The following is a 24,180-nucleotide window of genomic DNA, read 5'->3' as shown; positions in this document are numbered from 1 at the left end:
GAAAATAATGATGCATAACTGGGGCCCTGGCCAGTTTTATAGGGACACAGGCCCCTGTTGGCCCCTGTCTAGAACCGCCCATGCTTTTGTGGAAAAAGCGCAACAGCAGGTGTCTGCTCATGGAAACTTCAGCCGAGAAGAAACGCTAACGCCGCGCTGCGCTTCTGAAGCGGAGGGGAGCGTCACGCCCTCTCCGCCAATCAGGTGGCTCTCTTCTGACACTTCCACCTCCTGTTTATTTACACCGTCGCGTGCCAGCAGCCGGCAGCTAAGAAGATGGTGCGCTAAACTTTGACACTTCGCTCACATCTGCCTCACCACTACCGGATGTTTTGGGTCAGAACCTTGCCAGCCCCGACGCGGGCAAATGCCGAGATTCACTTGGAGCGGTTTTTATCCCACCGAAGACTCCGGTCCACCGTCACCTCCGGCTCGACGGCCCGGCCGGAGACGGCGGGCCGAGGCAAGAGCCGAAGCGGAGCTCGGCGGGCCTCGGCCCCGCTGCAGTCTCCTGGGAAGTGTGGGGAGGCAGGAGGAGACGGCGCCGACCTTTCCTCCGCCGCTAACAGAATCTCCGTAGACTTTGAGCGAAGCCAGGAGGCTTACAGGAGCAAAGACTCATTAGAGCTCCTGAGAAGTTTGGTGGTTTTCAAACTTTGTTCCTATAACTTCCTGGTTGATAACAATAAAGAGGTAATCAGCCTGTTTCTAGAAATTGTAGTTCAAATTCGGCAGATTCAGATTGATTTATATTAGCAATAAATGTGTGTACAATCTATTTATCATACTCGTAGAACAACAGATTAGAAGGATGACTCTAAACTTCATAGAGAGTAATTGGCAGACACACCCGGCCTACTGTTAACTACTGTCTGCAGGCATTACTCTGGCACAGTAGCCTAATTATGATGTATTAAATAGCCGGTGCTGATAGACTTGTCTTTACACAAATATTTCTAGCTATAATAACCAATTAGTGCTGTTACCAATAAAATGAATTGTCAAGTTTGAACAATAAACTGAAACCGCTGTATACCTGTTAGAGACTGTTGTGGTGTCCCTGACAGCTAACCAGCCAGACATCCTGCAGGACAACCTTGAATCAAATTACAACCTGTCCTTGCATGCCAAGCCCTCTGCAGTCTGTGTTTCACAATGCAAACTATTTGTTCAGCAGACCAAGAGCCTACGGGGTGCAATATGCGCCAATATGTCTGTCCACATGCACAATTCTTTTTTATCTTTTTAGCAGATGACTAGATTGTGTTAAATAAATGGTAATTGTGTATGGTTATGGTAATAAATACAGCTTTTATTACCATCAGTCATTTAATGTTGACGTTCGTCGGTAAATAAAATACAGGAAAACTACATTTCTAACATGTTGAGTCATTCTTAGTGCAAAAAAGATGAGAAACAGGCTCTCTGTAGTCGGACTGTTGTTAAGAATTTCATCTTGTGCCCTCCAGTTTCAGCCTGCCGTTTTAAAAGTTGTTAGAGTTGTCAAAGAAAAACAAACAACTGAGTCCTAGATCATTACAAAAGATGCATTTAGCTCAATAAAAAAATATTTTAATTATTAGAATTAGGGCTGCACAATGTTCGTGTGATTCTTTTGACAATGCGTATGAATATCCTAGTGATAGTGTGGCGTGGGATAATGTAGCGAATACCTAACTAAACTATGTTAATGTCCTTCTGTTTTGGGTTCATTTAAACCATAAACCTCAGACAGTGAGTCCAGCCACTGACAAAAAATAGGACGCAATATGTTAATTTCAATACTATTTTTTTTTTTTCAATAAAAAGTGGGAAAAGTTGCATCTGGCTGGATCTGCTGGTTTGTCAACAAATCAACCTAGTTGGAGTTTACAACTTTACCAGATAGTTTGTACTTTTAAAATACCTTTAAAGTATTGATTAATAATAAACCAATTAAACCCAATGTTTTTCTAATTTTACATTTTAGCCAATAGTCTCTACTTTCTTTTTCTTTTAATTGTTACTTATTTCACAATAGCTTGCTGTTTTATGTTTTTACATCGTCAGGTTAGCTCAAAACATTTCAAGCCATAAGTCTGTCATTGAGTCGCATGGGTTCAGTACTATTCAGACACAAATGATACCGTACTGTCACTATCGGTTTCCCATTCTCTAAGACTTTAGTAATGGTCTCTCCTTTTTGCCTAGATAATGGATCTTGGTCAGAAAATTCTGGGCCAGAAGGTTTTCGATCAGCTCATGAAGATGACCTTTTATGGCCAGTTCGTCGCTGGGGAGGATCACCTTTCCATCAAACCTCTGATCCAGAAGAACCAGGCTTTTGGCGTTGGCTCTGTCCTGGACTACAGTGTTGAGGAGGACATCAGCCAAACAGAAGCTCGGCAGAAAGAGAAGGAGTATAACATGTCTTGCATTTCCTTACATTATAATTAATACTGCCTAGGACAGAAATAATATTCCCTCTGAAATTGTGTTTTAAATGTACTTTCAGTTAGGGCTGGGCGATAAATCGATTTAATCGATTAATTCGAATTTACAATTCTTTAAGAATTCATTTTTGGAAAATCTGGATTTTATTTTGCCAATACATTCATTGGGTTTCCATGAAGAGAACAGCATGTGATGCTGAATATATGTTTAGGCAAATGTATTGTCAAAATATTGTTAATTAGAAACTTTTTTTTACCATAATACGAGGTACTTCATTTACTTATTTACTTTTTTTTTTAACTTAGTTTGAAGTTCACAAGTGCAGTGAAGCCTGTTCTTAGCTCAATGTGTAATACCACTAGCAGCAAATGTTTTGTTATATTTTTATTGTTTATAATGGCACGGCTGCCATCTTGTTTTACAAGCATGTTGATGAAATGCTTGACATAAAGCAAGGTTTTCAAATAATTTCTTTAATTTCTTTTTATGAAACAAAAAGGGGGGAAAAATCGATTTAATCGGATTTGGTATGATAAAATCGGAGATTTATTTTTTAATCCATATCGCCCAACCCTACTTTCAGTTAACTTTTATCAAATGTAAGGCAAAAATGGTGAATGCAACAACTCACCTCAATTGGTAAGATTAGGGTGAGGACTGTGGAAAAATTAAGATTATGATGATAACTGATTTCCTGGCACGTTTGTGGGCACCCCATCTGGACTGGCAGTATTTTGTCACTTGTTTGGCATTCAGTCACATGGGCAGCACAAGGCAACAACTATCTGATCTCCCTCCTCGTGTGTTAACTTGGATGACAGTAATATCCTTATGCAACCACTGTCTCTCGACAGCAGCAATGCTGCTTCACTCTTAGCTCTGGGCGTTCATGCATATGTAGAATAATTAGAACACTTTCACAGTCCACGATTAAATATAGACAGCTCTGCCTACTGCATAGTTACTTGAATCAGTTGTGTGACTAAAAGGAAACATTTTCATGAGCCTCTCTTAGAAGTAAGACAAAAAAAAACCAACTTGTCAGATATATTTATCATATTACACTGTGCAGAAAAGCTGACCTTTTATATCTTGTGTGACGTCTCAGGTTTTTAAAAGGTCAAAAAACGGTGAAGGAAGTATGCGCTTTTCAGGCAATATAATTTTAGGTTGATGTAGAGTGACGGCTGACTACTGTGTCAACTTGTGACATAAAGAAGATCCCCGGTGCTTTACCTTTTGTGGAATACCATTACCTCCATCATGACCTACTTATCTTATGTTACAGTGTTGTGAGAGAGTATGCGGCTCTTATAGATTCCTCGTTTTTTTTTTTTTTTTTTTTTTTTTTTGTCACAGTTAAATGTTTCAGGTTTTAATATCAGACTGGTTATCTGATTAAACAAAATTAAGCATGCAAAGTCTGATTGAATTTATTAAGGTGAAAAAAGCTATCTAAACAAACCAACCTTATGTGGAAAGAATGATTACCCCCTAAAGCTAATAAATGCCATACTTGGTAACCAAGGGAAAACTGAACCAATTCAATTCAATTTATATAGTGCCAATTCACAACACATATCATCTCAAGGCACTTTAAAAAGTCAAATTCAGTTAAATCAGACAGATTGGTCAAAAAGTTTCCTATCTAGGGAAACCCAGCAGATTGCATCAAGTCTCGACAAGCAGCATTCACTCCTCCTGAAAGAGCGTAGAGCCACAGGGACAATCGTCTGCATTGTTGATGGCTTTGCAGCAATCCCTCATACTGAGCAAGCATGTGAAGTGACAGTGGAGAGGAAAGCTCCCCTTTAATGGGAAGGAAAATCCTCCACCAAAACCAGAACCAGGCTCAGTGTGAACGGGCATCTGCCTCGACCAACTGGGGATTAGGGAAAACAGAGCAGAGACACAAAAATGCACAGAAGCACACATTGATCCATGAATCCTTTCTATATTACATGGTAATAGCGGAAGATCATCTCCCTTGGATGATGTCACAGCTAACAGAACGCCAGACCATGTGTACCTACTATGATGAGAAAAAAATGACAGAGAGCAAAACGTTAAAAGTTGAAATAACAACAACCAGTCTTTTACTGTGGATAATTTTTGGCCCATTCTTAATTCAAGCCAACTGGAGGGTTTCCACGCATGAGTTGCCTGTTTAACTGAACAACTGAACGAAACTCCGACTGCCTCGGATTTAAACCTTCTTGCTGTTGCGATAGCCCGGATAACTCAGAATTTGCAGAATTATGGCTACTCCAGGTTGTCACAGGTTCTATTTAGGTGATACATGTCTGGCAGGGAGTCAACGCCTGGGTGTTTTGCGAGGGAAATCAAACAAAGGAAATGTGTTTCAATCACAGTTAGTTCAGTCATACTTTTTAACAGGGACAGGCTGGCTTGGATAAAAAAAATTCCATTAATAAATTAAATCATTATTTGAAAATTAAATTTTGTGTTCATTCTTGTAAAATTGGTTTGGTAATCTAAAACATTTAAGTGCAACAAAATTGCAAAAACAAACGGCAAAATGCTTTTTCAAAAACAGTTTGGAATTTCATTTTAAAAATAATTGCAACTTGCAGCTACTTTCTAGTTTTATTTTCCAATTTTATTTCAGGACTTATTCTTTGACCAGAGGGCAACACTCTAAGATCCTTGATGAGCTGGAAAAGGGGGAAATGAGGAAGAGAAACATACCCTGGATTAATTTAAGAAGGAGAAACCCTCCGTAATGGGCAGGATGCATTGTTTGTGTAAAAATAATTCTGATTATTAAAGCAGACATTAAAGCATTATGTTTTTGTAATTGATAATGCAACAAATCTAAATATTCTTTCAATTTCGGACGGCAGTACTCACTCATAGTAAAATACTATACTGTGCATATTGTCAGTATTATTTAATTTTATGAAACTGGTTTCTATTATGAAACGCCATCCTCTTACTTTCTAAGCATTTTACTCTAAGTGCATGCTAAACAAGACCGAAAACAATTGCAAAAGAGAATTGCAAGAGCAAGAGAATTGTGTTTATTGCAACCTAAATCAATTAAAATGGGCTTTAAACAACATTTTCTTTACTTCTATTGTTTTTTGCAGCATGATCCAATTTTAAACTTTTAAATCCCTTGTCAAAAGCTTGCAGTGGTAAACGCAGACAGCTCCCATCAGCTCTTCTTGAATTTCCGATGTCTGGCTGTCTAGCTGTTAAGTCAGCTGCTTGTTTATATCAGCTTCCTCTGCTGCCTTGTGGCGAGGAGGGGGAATAGGTCAAGTGAAGAGTGATGCTTCAAGCCCCCCTGGAGGGTCAGCATCAGACGGAAAGGATGTTCCGCATACAGTGTTTAAGGTCATCAAACACAATGATAGTCTATGGCGTGCCACAAGGCCAAAAAAAAAACCGTTCGCGGAGACGTGCCAGTTCCCTGGCTATGATGCAACTCGCTCTTCTGATGTTGCCCCAATTCTCAGCAAATTAACCACGTTTTCTCGACACTCCCATTTCAGCTCGTGCGTTTCCGCTGCAGGGGACGGGAGCATAGGTAAGCCGCCTTGTTTTGTTCTCGTTTGTGTACACAGCACATGATGCAATTAGAAGAAATAGGCATGCAAATGTGTTCTCCTCCCCAGGCGAGGACTACAGAGAGAGAAACCGCGGCGCAGGCAAGCGGTTGGGTGACAGTCAGGGGGAGGCGATCAGAGCCAGCGCGTATTTCTATGCTGATGAGGCCAAATGTGACCAGCATATGGAAACCTTCATGAAGTGTATCAAAGCAGCTGGTAGGGAAACCTAAATCATTGATACATCTCGAAGATAAGTTGGTTTCGTTCTATTTAATTGAAGTCATGAATTTAAATAGGATCCCATAATTTTGTAATATCTTTTATTGACTTGTTTATAAATTGTCTTCCAGCAAATCTATTTACATCAGAACCGAATCATTTCCTCTCCATAGGTGAGAGTTCCATTGATGGCTTTTCTGCAATCAAAATGACTGCACTAGGACGACCCCAGCTTCTGGTGAGCTGTGAATGATGATTTAAAGCTCAGTGTGACCGTCTAGCTCGGGGAATAGCAGCAGGACAGGAGACGACTGAGATCTCTTTTTTCCCCCTTCGTTTCGCAAAGCTCCAGTTCTCTGAGGTTCTCGTGAAATGGGGGCGATTTTTCACATTCCTGGCCTCACAGCAGGGTAAAGATGGCACGGAGGCCTTGGAGCAGAGGCTGGAGCTGACACAGCTGCAGGTAGGGCTCTTTTTTTTCCTTCTCCTTCTGCATTGAGCCCAGAGACAATTGGATTAGGGCTGCAGCTAACAATTATTTTAGTAATTAAGTGTTCTATCAATTCTGACAATTAATCGAGTAAGGCAAGGCAAGTTTATTTATAAAGCACTTTTCAGTAACACGATTCAAAGTGCTGCATTTGGAAAAAAAAAACATTAGAGAGACAGATGGAAGCACATTGCAGTGGAATAGTAGCTGCAGGTCAAGATACAGTGTAAGATAAGTTGGACTACAAACTTTAACATTAAGGGATTCAGGGATTTATAGACTAACAGAAGTATTTTAAAGTCTATTCTCTGAGATATAGGGACTTTAGAACTGGGTTAATATGCTCTGCTTCCTTAGTCTTAGTGAGGATGCAGGCAGCAGCGTTCTGGATCAGCTGCAGCTGTCTGATCCACTTTTTAGGCAGACCTGTGAAAACACCGTTGCAGCAATCAAACCGACTCAAGATGGATTTGTTTTTTTGAGATCCTGTTGAGACATCAGTCCTTAAATCCTGAAAATGTTCTTTAGGTGATATAAGGCCGACTTTGTAGTTGTCTTTAGATGCCTTTGAAGGTTGAGGCCTGAGTCCATCACTACACCCAGACTTCAGGCTTGATCAGTGTTTACTAGTTAAAGCAACTGAAGCTGTGTGCTAACTTTTGATCGTTTCCCTGTTGCTCCAAAAATTATTACTTTAATTTTGTCTTTACTTTAATTTTGCCACATCCATGCACTGATTTCTTCTACTCATTTACTCAGCACCTTAACAGGTTCATCGTTATTTAATGAGTCATAGAAATACATTTAAAAGGAAATACAAGTAAACAAATAATTCAATTTCTTTAAAAAAAAGAAAAGAAAAAATATTGTTTAACATGCAATAACTTAGCATGTCTTTAGTGTACATTTTTTAGCAAAAGATAGATCTGCAGCTGTACAAATGTTCATTAAGATGTCAAAGGTCAGCTCTTTCTGGTTGACTTGACATGAACACAGTGCTGTAGTGGAAATGATTACAAACAACAAAGTGCATTTGCATGTTGCATTCTGGATTTTAAACATCTTTTTTTAATAAACATGTTTAAACGCACATGATGATATCCAAATAAAATAGAAACCTTGTAGAGTCGAGTTACACTCATCTTGTTTTATAGGAGTACAGGATATTATTCTTTGAGATTCTGCAGTCTTAAGTTTCATTTATTTGCTTTTATACTTTTGCACAAACGCATGCTGCCATTAGCCACTACTAGAAAAGATTAATAGAAAAATCAGGAGGGAACAGCTTTTGGCTTACGGCAAACACTCACCTGTTAGCACCCAGATGTCTGTATCTGATAAATACATTTTCCTCTCAGCGTCTCTGGGTAAGTCAGAAATCTGCAGGCACATTACTTTTCATTAGCATTCTTGAGGCGCTTTGTATTGATCATTAATTGGATATAAAACCTAATCCAAGTGTGCTCATTTCCACAAGCACTGTGATTTATAAGGGGACGATGTGCATGTTTATAACATCTTCTGTCCTTTGGCTGCACAGAAAGTGCATGGCTTGTGTGCATTCCCACAATTTTAGTAGGGATCCTACACACTGTTTGAGGCCCTAGAAATGTTGCTGTTTTTGTGATTACAGGAACTGATGATAAGACTGGGTGCAAAAGGCGACTTCCATAGCTGGTTTATTGGAAAGAAAGGGGAGTCAGCGGGGTAAGCACACGCACACTGAATACCACGTCCATATGTAGAAGACACCTTGTCTTTACATGAGGTTTGTTTTGCTGGATTATTCACGTCTGTAAGAAAACAAGCAGAGTTTTACAATAATAGCTAAAAAACTGGAAAAAAAAGAAGACACAACCATTATTGTCATACGTTAATGCAATTATGTAAAAGTCTTCCATTTTCATCCTCAACAGATGCATAGACATCCTTGACTGGAACAGTCTAATAGACGACAGAGCGAGGATACCAGACCTGCTTTTTGTTCCAAATGTAAAGGTCAGAAGAGCATAATGCTTTGAAAAACATTGCCTGGAAACACAACACTTCAAACACAATTTAGTAAAGAGATAGTAAAATGCTTTAAAGCACTTTATTCATTAGATTCAATGGCTAATTTATTAGTTACCCTCTGTTGCAAACCTGATATGTAGAAAAGGTGCAGCAAGATATTTGTTGCCAGCAGCACTTGGTAAATATATTTAGTGCTTTTGCAACAAGCATTTAAACTTGTCAGTCACTGCAAAGTCATTTTCAAAGCGGGTACATTATTTAACAAAGCATTTACCAAAAACCTGTGATGTGAATTAACTTTGCAGCTCTGTAAACATTTTCCTTCAGTTCCCTTATTTAGCACCAATATACAGCCTGGTGTTGGCATTTCTCATAAAACCATCTCTATACACCATTTTTTTTATGGGCAGCACATTGACTTTTATTTGACTTTTTCTTTTTTTCCTATTTGACTTTTTCTTGAATAAACATGTGCCACACCCAAATACAGATTGCAAAATAAATCGGGCTCATTATCGAAGCTAAATAAATATTTCCCCTTTTTAAAACCAATGAAAGTTAACTGAGGTAAAACATGTTTAGGTGACAACATGTGAAAATGAAAAAAAAAGAAAAAACGTTAAATGATAAAGGGCAAAAAATTAAAAAAAACCTTCTTTAACTGGATGTTTTATTCATTTATTCAACAGACTGATACATATTTTTATAACTTTATGATTCCTGGCATTTTTGACAATATTCTAAATTAAACTGATTTAAAAATGTAAGAGTTCATAGAGCTACTCCTGTTCCAACCTTTATTGCTTCTTAAACAACACAAAATGGATGGGCAGATAAAGGATGAAGTGCTAATGTTACGCTTTACTGTCTGATGTTTGCATCTTTTATGGTCCATGTTTTAGTCTCTGCTTGCTGTTTCCACAGTTGGGTAAACTGGAGCCTCTGATGCCAAAGTTCACAGTAGAGGAGGAGAACCAGTTAAAGAGGATATTGCAGCGCCTTGATGTCCTAGCAAAGGTAATCAGAATGCAACCACTAAATGTTTATTGTGGATGAGTAATGAACAAAGTTTTTACAAATGTGGCATTTTTAACCAATATCAATATATTTACACTTATGTACAACCTTTTTGTGCTATTTATTACAGTGGTCCTATTATTAATGCAGATGAATTATTTAAATTGTGCTGTATGGAAAAGTTTATACACATTATTTAACCACCCTAATTCAGCTTACAGTGACTGTTAAACCTGTCATTGTGTAAATCTGTGTGCTTTTGCGTGCAAGTTGGACAATGACTAGTATATATACACACACACACACACACACACACACACACAAACACACACGTGTGTATGTCTGTGTGTGTGGTTCCTATGCAGTATGAAAAAAACATGGAATTAGTTCATAAATACATTAGTTTTCATACATACCAAGAACTGGAAACTGGTAGGAAGATAACATTTATTTTCAGACTTTTCTTGTACCAACGTCTAAATACTGTCCATCCATTCATGCCTTCCCTTACGATCATGTTTTCCAGGTTCTGCATTTAAACTCACACCTTTTTAGAGGCAAAGATTTCTTTGGTCGATGTAAAAATTAACAAACAATTGCCAAAGTCTGGAGCTGTATGGAGTCTTTTAACCACTGTGTGCATTTTTATAGTCAAAACAGTAAAATCAACTAATTCTTGTTGAACACAAATCTGGATTATTTTGGCAACATACAACGCTGAGATTAGAAGTAGGTCATTACAATGACAAATATCATGTTACAGTGTGCCGTGGAAAATGGCGTTCGCTTGATGGTGGACGCAGAGCAAACCTACTTCCAGCCGGCTATCAGCAAACTTACACTGGATGCACAGAGGATCTACAACAGAGAGAAGCCCGTTGTTTTCAACACCTACCAGTGCTACCTTAAGGTCAGACTCAGCAGGGTAACAAAGCCAGATAACTAAACATGTAAATCATTTCAAACATGCAGAAACTTTTATGTGTTTGCCAAATAAGTTTCTTGTAAACTGTTATATTATACGTAGAGCTCTAGAGGTATAAACGCATGAAAACATCAACAAAATCTCACTTTTTCTTCCATTTACATTCTTCAGGAAGCCTATACAAATGTAACAATGGACATAGAGCTGTCCAAAAGGGAGGGCTGGTGCTTTGCTGCTAAGCTGGTGCGTGGAGCATACATGTATCAGGAGCGGGAGAGAGCGGAAGAGTTGCAGTATGAAGACCCAATTAACCCTGACTATGCGTCTACCAGCAGGATGTACCACAGGTGTGAGCCATGGCTTGTTCCCTCGTCTGTTACAAGCTTTCCACTGACTATATCTGCTCTCTTGGAACTGAATTTCTTACAGCTAAACTAGGTTCAAAACTTGCATTTCACTAAAAAGATGAATGTAAGTATTGCATAATGTGCTTCACAAAAAAAAAAAAGAAATTACTTGCAAACTAGTTTAAAAAGTGACAATGAAAGCTAAGTGAGACTTGGAGGCAGGCAACGGGGGAGCAGAGGCCATTGTTCAGGCGTCTATGCTGATATTGATCATGCATTGTGGGTGAGCTGCAGGGAGACATTTATCAGCTAACCCGTTCCACTACACTACAAACGCGGACACGGGTTGGTGTCCCAGTTAATCATCCCGCCCTGGAAAAAGAGCATCATTAAAAAGCCCAAAACTATTATCACCAAAGCAGCAAAATATATCAAGTGACAAACATCAGTTTCGGGGAAAGCAAAAGGAGCACTTGAATGCAATATTTGGAAGCCGCTTTATTTCCGTTGCTTTGGATTAAAGCTCTGCTTTCCAGTGATATTTTTGGCAATTTGGATAGAGTTTCACTGCCTTTTACGCCCACACCCATGTGTTGATGTTAGTGACTAAGCTGCAGAGGCATAAGGAAGCAGTGGAGCAACTGTGGAAATCAGAAATAAATAGAATAGTGTGGAAAATGTGGCTTAAAATCCATTGATATCGAATTCACAATATTTTACAATGATACATAATTTTTTTCCCCCTTATACGCTTCAATTATGACCATGTTGATGGTGTATGTAAACTTCATACAAGAGCTGCATTTTCACATGTTTTAAAAAAATGTTGCAGCCAATCCCTACTTGTTTTCATTTGTCCTTTGGCAAGGTGCTTGAGCTATGTGCTGGACGAGATTGCTCTTAGCAGAAAGGCCAACGTTATGGTTGCTTCTCATAATGAGGATACAGTAAAATACACCCTAACGAGGTAAGGTTAGATTTCTCACTAAATGCACCGTTTAAAGCGTTTCAAACGTTTCAAACGTTTCAGCCTGGCCAGCTCGTGTCTCAGCTAATTGTATTTGTCTCAACCTTTCAGAATGAACGAGCTGGGTCTCTTGCCAGCAGAGAACAAGGTGTTCTTTGGTCAACTCCTGGGCATGTGTGATCAGATCAGCTTCCCACTGGGTGAGGAAAACACACAAAAAGACTCTGCCCCCACGGTCATACGGGGACAAGGCAACAATCCTTCCTGCCTTACGTAACGGTGACTGGAGAGTTTCAGCCCAGCCTCTGCAGGATGTGCATTTTCTCCCCCCCCCGGTAGCTCTCAGCTGCGTCCCACGAGGCCTTCCAGCTACACACAGGCACCCCACGGGTTACACGGACAAACATGTCACGTGTCAAAGCCGCCCGCCAGCCTGTGATTTGACACATGAACTGAGACACCTCGGTATTGACCAGCTGTCTTAGCGAAGCATCACTGTTGCCTCTCACCACTTTATTTGTCAGTCAAAGACAGGCACACTGGCGGAAGGCAGCTGTCTATCAGTGCGGGTTCTGTGGAGAAAATGGCCTAAACGGACGCACCTATGCTTTATTTGCTTTCTAAAGAAACCAAGAGAGTACAGCCAGGCCGCAGCGACTGCTGTCCGAAACAATAACGGAGGCGAGAGCTGAGGTTTATATTATGTGCCAGTCACTCACAAACCAAAATGTATCTATTTTCTCTGATATTTCCTTTGAGGAATACCGTTAGCCGGGAGGTTTTTGTCAAGACTTTGTTTTGCTGCAACACATTTAGTTTGATGTTACGCCCGAGATTCTGGATTAAACATTTATCGGGAAAGTAAACCTCCAGCAAAACACTGTTGTTATGCTCTGCGGCAAACCTGACAACTTCAAAGTCAATGCAGCAGAACGCTGAAGCGACATCAAGAGCCCATCTGTAAGATTCCCTTCTTGGGTTAATCTAAAATAACATATAAAACTCATGAAACTCATGCACTCTGGAACTAGCCATCGGCCGGTATAGGATTCTCCTGGTACAATAACCTTGGGTAAAAATACCATGTTTTGAAATATTTACACAGAAATGTAAAAAAAAAAATGTATCATCGAAGTGAAACACACCTGCAAATATTGACTTTTCATGTACAAAAACTCACTACAGCTGGCCAGCTGGATTTAATGATTTGGTCAAAATGGACCCTTAGTTCATTCATTAGAGCCGCTCTCTAAGAAAAAAACAATGGAGTCTCAAAACAATTCATGCTCTTCTGACCTTCATTACAGCTATATTTTTCTCTAAAGAAAAATAGTATTGTCTTGACTAAAATCATTCATGATACTCTGTTGTAGAGATGCTGTCCATATCTGGTAAAATAATATACATATATTTTTTTTTACCCGCAAACTCACAGGAAACGTTTGTCCACCAAAGAAGGCGGAACAGAGCCAGTCAGGTCTAATACATGTTTATATTTTACATGATTAATGTTTTAAGTTTTCAGCAACTTCTTCCAAGGCTGCTCGTCTTTGCATCAATAATCTGAAGAGAATGCCAAAGAGCAACTGAGCCTCATGCTGGCCAGGATCAACCATCAGCATGTTTGTTCTGAAAGAGATTAGACGTTCAATGGTCAGTGTGGTATTATAGGTGAACAATAGCATGTGGGAGACCAACTGGAGGCCTCTTTCACTTTACTTTTGTAGGCGCTCTATTATGAAAACCTGACTATCTCAGCAGCTTTGAGGTTAAAACACCAAAATATATCATAAAATATTTTTTTCTTTTTGCATCTGAAAGACTAAATGTTATTATTTTAGGTTCTTAAAAGACTGTGACTTAGGTTTGAGTTTAAAACTATTTAGTTTTTACTTAATCTGTGTTGAGTAAACATTAGTTGATTCATAGCAGACTTGATTCGGTCCAAGTTCGATTTGCCTAATGTTTCTACATTAGGACCATTTAGCTAAAGCGGTAGTTAGCGGATAGGTTACATATGCTCAGAGGAATCCCAGTGTGCGGGGCACTGGGTGCGGGGCGGGGCACTGGGTGGATCAGTTAGTAGTTAATATAGAGGCTTTAGTCCTCAACGTTGTCCTGGTTCGATTCCCGGTCTTCTCCATTTGCTGCAAGTTCTCATCTTCCCTCTTTGCTTTCGTTCCTGTCAAGTTACTGTTCAATAAACGCCACTAGTGCCAAAAAGATTTAAAAAAATCTCTGTGTACAAAGGTATCAGTCAGGTGAAGGATGCAATTACTTCTACATTGTTTTTTTTTTTTATATACACTGTGCTACACTTAAGGCAATCAGAAATAATTAAAGAAAATGTTGGGCAACAGCTTCATTGCAAAGGCTGGAGCTTTTTAATTTCTCCAAAATGATTGTAAAAGTCGAGTGAAAAACAGGTCAGGAGGGCTTCCATCCATCAATCTGTCTGACAGCTACACTAAAGGTTTTTATTTTCCCTTTATTTTATTTTTTTGTGTTGGATAAATGTCATATTCCCTGTGTGAAAACTTTATTGTCACCAATTTTTTATCTCCCAAATTTTTGGCACTGTAGCAGGGACGCGGAGACTTTTGTCACCACATGACAGTTTTTGAATTTTATTTTTATACATAGATGTATTCAAGCACATATATATTTAATACTAGCTCAACTTAAGAATATTGCACAGAATTTTTGCAGAGAGCAAAAATAGCTCTCTGCTAGTTATAGAGTAACCCAAATACAACATGTAGTTAATCAGAGGGATTACCTGGGTAGCTTCACTTAGAAATGCATCTAAAAAAAAAAAAAAAGAAAAAGAAAAAAAAGAAATGCATCTTGAAACTTTGGTTTCAAAACCACAGTCACTTTTATTGAACATGAACGGTGGCGCTCCTCCCATTTCCGTACCATGACGGCTCTGTTTTCTGCAGCCGGACTGGCGAGGGACGCGCGGTGCTACTTTATACTACAAACAACAGTGGAAAACTCTGGGTCCTCTACTTTCTCTGCTATCACATTAACTGGACCTTATAGCTTTAGAGCTGCGGTGTTGAAAATGTTTGGGGTTTTAAAAACCTCGACTTTATGAAACTCGCATTTACCTTGGGATTAGTAGTAGGCCCGTAAGGGAAGGTGCAACAAAAAAATAATTCATAACAAGTCTGTAAAGGAAGAAGGAAGAAATCCTGAATTATTTTATGCAATGCCTGAATACCTTCTTTTCTTTGTCATATCCCAGGCCAGGCAGGCTTCTCTGTCTACAAGTACGTCCCCTACGGGCCGGTGAGTGAGGTGATGCCCTACTTGTCCCGGAGGGCACAGGAGAACCGAGGCTTCATGAAAGGTGCCCAAAAGGAGAGAGAGCTGCTGTGGAAGGAGTTGAAACGCAGACTTGTCTCCGGGGAGCTTCTCTACAGACCGGCGTACTGAAAACACAGGAGCAGAGACCGAGAAGAGTTTGTCAGCTTCTTGGAGCCGCCACCATCAGCCATTCTCTCTAGCTTGATGGGTACTGGTGCAGCTGTCTGCTCCATGTCTCTCCCCGTGCATGTCCTGTTTTACTGTGTCTTGCAGTTTTTTGTTTTGTTTTGTTTTTTTGGGGGTTTTTTTTGCAGATGGACTGCATGGGGCTCTATTATTTTCACCCCCCTTCAAGACATCCGAGTGCTGCTACTGTTCCCTATGTCTTTCTTTATCCACCACCACAGCTAACAGAATTCCTCATTTTTGCCGTTCTGCTTTCTGCAGAGCTCTGGTATCCATCAAATGGGCATCTTTACTGCTCCAAAAGGACTCCCTGAAATATCAACCCCACCAGGGTGGACATCCTTCTTTATTACTCCATTTATCTTTCAAAAGGAAGACACTAATAGAAATAACAGGCTGGATTTAAATTGCAGCAAAGGAAGTGTTCTATATTTGGAGTGTTTTTCCTTTTCTCTTCCCTCCACTCATTTCCAGCCGCAAACTACTACTGAAGGCATCTCTATATTGCAGTTTGGTGTCTGAAGGTGCATCGCCAGTTTTAAAGCAAGGCTTGTTTTTGAATCGTTGAGAAAGGATAAAGCGTGCAGCCAGCCCTCATCCCTTCTCCTTACAGAGTGCAGGGCTTCTGTGTTTGCGTTTACTAGAAGGAGCTATATTTTGTCAGTGAGATATTGCAAGTGAAAATGTAGTATTGGTGAAATAAATCTACTTTATATGAGGGTCTACAAACCTGTTTTTTTTGATACAATGTTGTATTTTCCTCTTTTATTGGGCTTCGATAAATTACACTGGCATACAGTAACTGTATTTCAAGGAGGTGGTTTATTTTTCTGACGTAACTGTAGTGATCCGTAAGTGCTCAATAAACAGATAAGAGTTCCTTAAAAAAAAGGTATTTATATCTCTGGAACTTTTTCGCATTTCGTCACCTTAGGAAACCACAAAGCTCAATGTGTTGGGTCTTTGTACAGATTGTTAGCAGTTATTAATAGCACGTTATTCTGAAGTGGAAGGGGAAAACACAAAAATATATATATATATATTTCTTTTTTTACAAATAATACTTTGCATTATGTTATATTCGGTTCCTCTGAATCAATACTTTGTTGAACCACCTTTCATTGCCATTACAACACACTTTTGAGGTTTGTTTCTACCGGCTTTACGCTTCTAAAGACTGAAATTGCTCCAAAGTGTTCTTCGCAAAATACCTCAGACGCAGTCAGAATGGATGTAATAGAGAGTTTATGAAAAAAAAGGAAATTATATACACACATATACACACACATACTATATATATATATATATACATACACACACATACTATATATATATATATATATATATATATATATATATATATATATATATATATATATATATCTATATATATATATATATATATATATATATATATACACACACACACACATACTACAAACATGCAAATTTTTCAGTCAGTCAGTTGGCTCCACTGACTAATGCCAAAAAAAAAAACGTTATGATTTACGGTGTTGATGGAGGAATTATTCACTCAAAGCTCCTTTGATGATACATTCGTGCCTGCAGTAAATTCTGTGCAATATTTCTAAACCATCATATACAGAACTGTGCAATGAGACATTTTTGATAAGATAGACTGTGCAAATATGCATTCATAGTGTTATTGGGATGTGTAACAGATTCAGTCTTCTCAGCAGGGGGCGATAGCCCTCATAGCCACAGCGAGGAAGCTGTTTTTGAGTCGGATAATTTTTGGATTTGATGTTCCTGAAACGTTTGCCTGATGGAAAAGGGGCAAACATTTCCTGGGTGGGTGGGTTCAGTGGCAATGCGTCTGACTGCGTTCACAGACAAGAAGAGGTCGAGGACATGTGAATGCCCAGGAACCTGATGCTGTCCACAGCATTAGGAGCATACTCGGTCTGTTTGGACCTCCTGTAGTTCATCACTTCCTGTTTGGGTGAGCTGGTGTTCAGGATGAGGTTATTTCTAGAGCGCCACTGTGTGAAATTCTGGTCCTCCTGGACCTGGGATGGACAGCACAATGATCATGGTTGAAGAGGCTGAAGAGAGCAGGGCTGAGGACATAACCAGATAGATAGATAGATAGATAGATAGATAGATAGATTTTTTTTCCCAACAAAATTTAGGTCTGGATGTTCGAATTGGCGTGGCCTTTTAGCCAAAAAGTTCAGTTTTGGACTGATCGGCAGACCATAGAAACTTCTTCACTTCTTCCACATATTCAACATATAGCCTTGAAACCGGTTCTCCCACCTTTCCTATGGATCGATGCATCTCCTCCAGAGTTACAATGGGTCAAGATTGTGGACAGCCATGACTTGGCAATTGTGTATAGGGATCTTTTTATAACCCTAAATGTGTGCAACAAAAAAAGTTACACTTTTTATAATCTTGCAGAAACAAATACAAATGCTCGCCGTATGTTTCAGATTTTATTTGCCATTTTCTTTCCACTTTGCAATCATAAAATCCAAACAAAATACATTTTGTGGTTGTTATGAGGCAAAATGTTATGAGCTTCAAGGAGTGTGAACACTTTTTGGACGGCAGTGTATGCACTAAAAGAGTAGTAAAGCGATATTATCCGTTTTCCCCCACAAAAGTAGTACAGCAAAGAGTTATTTTTCACAGTTCTGGTTTCACCAGGAGATACATTTTGCTCAGTTATTGATACACAGTTAGTATTTATGTCAGGGGGAAACCAAGCTTCATGGTAATTATGGCCTTGTCATTTTGCGCGAGGAGCCGGTGCTCTGTAGACCATCATCATTTAATTACCCCTGATACTTCACTCAGTGCAGATCACAGAAATTGGATGCATTAATCATTACTCAAAAGAAATGTTAGCTGCTGGTGAGTTTTACTGAGGCAGAGCACCGCAGAGCTGTCACTGTTGCTCCGTTCTATTGGTTTAATTAAGAATCAAAACGCCTTTGATTTTAGGAACACCTTCTGGGTATACATTTGCCAACAGACTCCCTTCGTACTGGTTGCGGGGAAGTTTTTTTGGGTTTGCCTCACAGATTACAAAATGAAACACTGTGCCCAGACTCCAAAAGCAGCTAAATCCATCCATGCACTTAGCATATTATCAAGCAAGACAGCATAACAGGACCCATTCAGACAATAAGTCAGCACAGGCAAATATGACTCACCTTATGACCTTATATAACAAGGATGTGGTTGAATGCATGAATGCTGACTTAATCTAATCTGACCAGTTTGTTTAGGTGTGCTTTTGTTATTTTTAAAGGCTAGAAGTCTGGTGCCTTCCAAAACTCTGCTCGTCTAAATAAAAAGCATTACTTTTCAAGGGAACAACTTCCCAAACATTTTTTTTTTTTTTTTTTTTTTTTTTTAGGAATAGATGGAGTGGCTCATTGCTGCATCCCAGCTGCTGCTTGAGCCATAATCGGGGATTGTGTGCCTGTACATGAACTGACAGTAAGGAATATAGTGGCTTTGAGCCACTGTGGAGTATCATGTCGTTTTATCTGTTGACAGCAAACTGAGAGATTACAGGAAACCATCCACATTCGGGTTTAAAAGCTGCAATCATATCCACGGTGGAGAGATAATGCTGAAGCTTTATTTCCCTCCATGAGATCACAGGGGGAGTTATCAAAATAATTTTGTAAAATAAATTTTGAACGCTGATACGCCATGCCTTCTGAATGCAGTGGGGGAGTTTACACTCATCACCCCACTGGGTTTTATATAACTGGAGCCACATGTTTTTATCACTAACATTAACATTTTAGGTTGAACCACAAATATATAAACTGCAGTAAAAGTGTTACTTCACCTTTAACTATAAGCTGACTGACCTTGGTTACACCCATCCTAGAACAACAGGACAATCCAGTTGATTGTTTATTCAGTCAGCTGCAGTACTCCTATAGTTATATGCCATAATTCAACACAATGCACTTATCATGGGCATAAAGAACAAATATCAGACTTCAATGAATAGACAGCCGAGTGTTTCCTGACATTGCACCATAATCACAAAATAATTTGTACGTGGTCAGCCAGAATCCGGAGGGCAGTCCAAGTCTGTCAAAAGCCTACATGACACTTTGTCGATATTTAACAGCAACATCTGACACTGACATGACTCAAATGTCAAGCCGGGAGGAAGAGTTGTTAACATTCAGCAAGTCCCTGACATTTCTCTGTAAAATAATTGGCAACACATAAGAAGGTGTACACAAAATCCCAAGTGATTACAGAGGAACGAGTAAACAGATCTGACACTTGGCTGGTACCCACTCATTTTGGGATCCACGTATCTCTCAGGGTGTTCTTGAATATATGTAACCTTTAAAAAAAATACGAGGCTTTGAAGTAGACCAGGCACCTATAACACCAACAAAACAAACACGCACGCACAAACTGGGAATTTTAAAATGTTTTTTTGCCGAAGAACACGGTGTTGGTTTTCTGTTTGTGTCCAATGTGGGTGCATCAAAAAGCGAAAAGAAACACGGTTTAGTGAAATGTCAAGTTTAGTTATGTATACGTCGTATGCACAGTGGTTCGTATGTGTACCTGTTATACATGCAGCATCTGTTTTTTTTTTCAGGGTGCACAATTTATATTTCACAGAAAAAAATACTTTATACTATAACCTCACCCTCTACTTTCTTTTCTTTTTCCATGCTTCATGATCACTTTTACCATCTGGGGATGAAAGTTTAATTCACTATACACAACCTAGGAGTGCCCCCTAGTGGACATAAATTATCAAAATGAATTAGAGAAAAATACCCAACTCCCAAAACAACCACATTAGCCACTCAATACATTCACCACACCCAGATGACTAAATATTTTATCAGCGCAGACAGAGCGTCTGCATAGTTTTCTATGAGATCAAGTAACGTTATTCAGGAGGACGATTGCTGAAAAGTCAGTGAGGCTAGCACATTTTTTTACCAGTTTGTGTAAAAAAAGTGAACCTTTGCATCCATAACTAAGGACATGGAATGCATGTAATTTAATTCAAATTGGAATGAATTGATTAAATAAGGCTGCATATAATTTGGACTATTAGTTTAATAAAGTACCTTGACACAACTTTTGTTGTGAACTGGGGCCATTTAAATACACTGAACTGAATTAACTGGTCATTTCTGCAACTTTTGGGTAGTAGCTAACTAAACCAGCGGGCATATAGGTGGAGATATTCGGCAGGTCTGTCCTCCCAGCGGCTGTTAGACTTTAGAATCTCTGTTGCTCACAACAGACTCAACAACTGTTTACATCATGTTAATGGTTGCACAGGTTCTGATCCAATCATGTATCATTTACACTGTCTCCCAGAAACTAAGGTAACTTGCACGCGCCTCAGCTACTTTGAGATGCGGCGGCACTGTCATGCATATTATTTTATATTGCATATTATATCACCTATGTCTGTAAATAGGCTGGAGTTATTTCCACTGTTAAACTTGAATATTTCATATTTTTTTACGTCAGTATGCCATATCAGTAATTGTGGAATATTTACTCTTTTACTCTGGTATTTATTTTATCTTCTATTTGTGTTTCTTTTGAACTAGTTTTATATTTGACTAATTGGTTCTTTTTTCCCTTTTTCATTGCTAATAATTGTGCATATCTGTCTGTCTTTGCCACTGCCACACTCAATTTTCCCCATTGTGGGACGATAAAGGAATTCTTATCTTATCTTTTTTTATCTCTGGACCAGGGCTGTTTTTTTTTTTTTTTTTTTACATAAAGCTCTTACAAGCAATACTGAAGACACTAAGACTACATATTGCTTGTTAAATTTCATCCAGCCATGAATGGAAAATGCTTTGCCCATAACAATCACTTAATTGGAAGTGTGATGAATCATTGGACAGAATTAACCCTGAAGCCCAGGCCCAGTCCCAGAGTGACGGAGGCCCCCCTGGCTGCCGTAAAGCGCTGATGTGAACCAGTGAGTAAACAAATGGGTCGTAAAGATAACAGATGGGAGCTGTGATCACTAATCTCATCGCCCTATATAGAGTGGCCAGAAGCACAGATAATCAAGGGAGCAGGAAAGAAGAGAGAGCGTGTTATGTTTTCTGTCGCGCACACTGGCAAGTTTGCATGACTTGACACACTTTTATTTCACACATCAAAGCTTCACATTGTGCCACCTCCATCAGTGTCATCGCCGAGCCATCAAATGGAGATCACTGCAGAACCTCCGGAGTGGATTCCTCTGGCAGAATGTTGACATTTGTTACAATTCTTGCAAGGAGAAGAGCTGGAAGAAAAATGCAAATAACTAAAACATCACATGCCTCTCAACATCCCCAAAATTGTCCCCCCACCCCACCCCCCCCATCCTTCCCTTCACCCAGTCTTTAAACAGTGCCTGGTTGTGTTTTTTAGTTATCTCGTTTGGATGGTGTGCATAGCTGTCAACGGCACATTTGAAACACAATGACAATGACTGCGGCCTATCGTTCCCTTTCCCTGGAAATAACTGTTTTACCTGAACACACAAACGATTTGCTCCGTGCCAATGAACGCCACCCAACATTATAGATCATTAATCCACTTTCATCTCCTCTCTTTGAGACACATGCTGTTTTTTTTTTTTTTCCTTTGAAAGTGCCAAGCATTGTGCTGCGCCAACAGGCCATGCACAGATAAAACAAAACAAGAGGGTGAAGAAGAAGATGGGGGGGGTTGCTGTATGGTGTTTAAAGAAGTAAAAGGGGAAACTGCTTCAGAGAATTGCCGTCAGTTAATTGAAAAGGAGGAAAACGATCCATCACAGCTTCTGCCCACATAGCCGCGTTTCATTTATTTCCCCGGAGCTCAAGGATTCCCAACTTTCCCCTGAATGCACATCTAACACATATAAAGACAACCAAGTCTGAAATATGACACCCACATTTGCATTGGCGTCGCAAATGAAATAAATAAGAAAAAACAAAACACCAACACAACTGACGTGGGAACTAATCATTTACCTGCCCTCAACACAGACGTCCTGGTAGCCCTGGTAGCTCACACTCGCACAACCCCCCCCCCCCCCAATCAGATCCCGCCATCTATCAGCGAGGGGCGAGAGAGAGAGATGATTTTTGAGCGGCTCAGTGTTTTTGATCATTAGTTTTGTCTCGCGGAGTGCAGGAGCAGTGAAAAATGAGACCACTATCTCATGGCCACCTGTTCTTCAATAAGAAAAAAGGAACAATTCCCAATCACCAGATAGATTGAACTTGATCTATGGGGGGAAAAACACGCTGGTGTGTTTCTGCGCTTGAGTGTTTATTTGTGCCTGCCTGCCTTTGAGTTCCATTCAGCCAATACAGCGTATAATATCCACAATAGAGCTTTGTGGGTGGAACCAGATGTTTACATAGCACAGTGAATATACTCTACCTGCCAGGTCACAAGAGCAAAATGTTGCCATTTGAAAAAAAAAAATTCTAGTGTCAGTTTTTTTCTATGTATTAATGTCAACATTTCTCAGTCATACGTGCTCGGTGGATCCCTCGTCTCATAACTCGCAGTGTTTTACTTTTGCTCAAATCAGAATCTGTTCCTATATTTAACTCCAATAGTTTTCAGGAGGAGATGTCTGGGATGCAGGCAAGACAGAAAGCAATGAGTAGGGAGGTCCTGATCCTGTCACAAGTTGGGGTGCCAAACAAGGCACTTTAAGAAGATCCCTATCAGGGTGTTTTTTTTTTCCTCCACTGTGGCTAACAGAGCTGCCATTAAATGTTGTGATAGAATGGGCTAGCTCATGTTGCTAACGCATGTGCAGTTTGTGACAGAAACAGAAGATGAAAGACATTTATTTGCAGATTTAACAGTTCGGATACTCCTTGAGGCTGCACTGACACATATTTAATGTAGAATTTAAAGGAATTCATCCAGCTTACTCTGGAAATGAGTAAACTGGATGTGTAAGCTTCAAAAGAACCTCTAAAGATAGGAAAACACTTAAAAGAAATTATTATTTTTTTAATGACAGAATTTATCACTCTGCATAACCGATCTATCACTGTGTTGGAGTTTATAGCTTTTTGATGCCTTTGCAGCTCCTCCAGCCAGATGCTTCCCCGTTCTTGTAGTGCTAGTCGGCTCCGTAATCGCCACTCTGTAGCACAGCTGGCGATGTGCGCATCAATCTTTGGATTTTCCGCTTTGTTTGCCTCGTAGGTAAACAACACTTTGCTTTTAGCCTTTTTTTGACTGAAAAGCTTCAGGAAGGCTTTTTCTTCTTGTTATGTTTCAGTAGTTTTAAACTTTCAGCACAAGCTCAGTGCTTGTGTCAGCCATCACAGCTCAGGTGCGCTGCAGTAAAGGAAGGGCAAAGGATGTGTTTTTGGCACTGCTATGTGATTCGTGTGCCAATTTGAGGAGATTAGGAAAGCTCCGTTTTTATAGATTTCAATCCAATTCAGTTTGTTTATACAGCATCCAATTCACAAACACATGTCAAAGTCTCAAGGCTCTTTCCAAATTCAATTCTATCCAATCATACAGCTAAATGGCTTGAAAGTTTTCTATCCAGGGAAACCCAGCAGGTTGCATCGAGTCACTGACTTGCATCACTCACTCCTCCTGGATTAAAAAACAGATGAGCATCATAAAAACTGTTTTTTTTCAGTATGTAGATATCTATATATATATATATATATATATATATA

The 24,180-nt window shown here is 39.5% G+C and overlaps 2 protein-coding genes across 3 annotated transcripts in view; one reads left to right on the top strand and one right to left on the bottom strand.

Moving 5' to 3' along the window:
• Window positions 1-223: 223 nt before the first annotated feature.
• On the top strand, window positions 224-16,376 carry prodhb (proline dehydrogenase (oxidase) 1b). 2 transcript variants are annotated; one of them, XM_012869865.3, is made up of 14 exons: window positions 224-693; window positions 2,191-2,399; window positions 5,952-5,986; window positions 6,075-6,224; window positions 6,359-6,465; window positions 6,574-6,690; window positions 8,351-8,424; window positions 8,634-8,715; window positions 9,655-9,747; window positions 10,511-10,657; window positions 10,844-11,019; window positions 11,888-11,986; window positions 12,098-12,186; window positions 15,237-16,376. In XM_012869865.3, the coding sequence occupies exons 1-14, from the start codon at window positions 328-330 to the stop codon at window positions 15,425-15,427; spliced, it is 1,935 nt and encodes a 644-aa protein (XP_012725319.2). In that variant the 5' UTR covers window positions 224-327; the 3' UTR covers window positions 15,428-16,376. The 2 variants fall into 2 exon arrangements, with proteins under 2 accessions (XP_012725319.2, XP_012725320.2); XM_012869866.3 differs by having other exon boundaries at window positions 226-693; window positions 6,401-6,465.
• A 955-nt stretch (window positions 16,377-17,331) lies between these two features.
• The window catches only part of LOC118564728, a 28,572-nt gene continuing 21,723 nt past the window's right edge, over window positions 17,332-24,180 (bottom strand). The window contains exon 4 of the mRNA XM_036143569.1: window positions 17,332-17,514. Coding sequence (XP_035999462.1) covers window positions 17,332-17,514 — 183 coding nt within the window. The remainder of the gene's footprint in view (window positions 17,515-24,180) is intronic.

Source organism: Fundulus heteroclitus, chromosome 12, assembly GCF_011125445.2.
Source record: "Fundulus heteroclitus isolate FHET01 chromosome 12, MU-UCD_Fhet_4.1, whole genome shotgun sequence".
Classification (NCBI taxonomy): Eukaryota; Metazoa; Chordata; class Actinopteri; order Cyprinodontiformes; family Fundulidae; genus Fundulus; species Fundulus heteroclitus.
Note: the sequence above shows the minus strand (reverse complement) of the source record. Positions and strands in the feature narration are given on the sequence as shown.

Bases quoted from the DNA above. Each gene is read 5' to 3' on its own strand.
- prodhb (XM_012869865.3), top strand. From the start codon at position 328: ATGTTTTGGGTCAGAACCTTGCCAGCCCCGACGCGGGCAAATGCCGAG. The intron at 6,466-6,573 runs GTGAGCTGTGAA...CGTTTCGCAAAG, and splicing joins TAGGACGACCCCAGCTTCTG to CTCCAGTTCTCTGAGGTTCT. The intron at 10,658-10,843 runs GTCAGACTCAGC...TACATTCTTCAG, and splicing joins CCTACCAGTGCTACCTTAAG to GAAGCCTATACAAATGTAAC.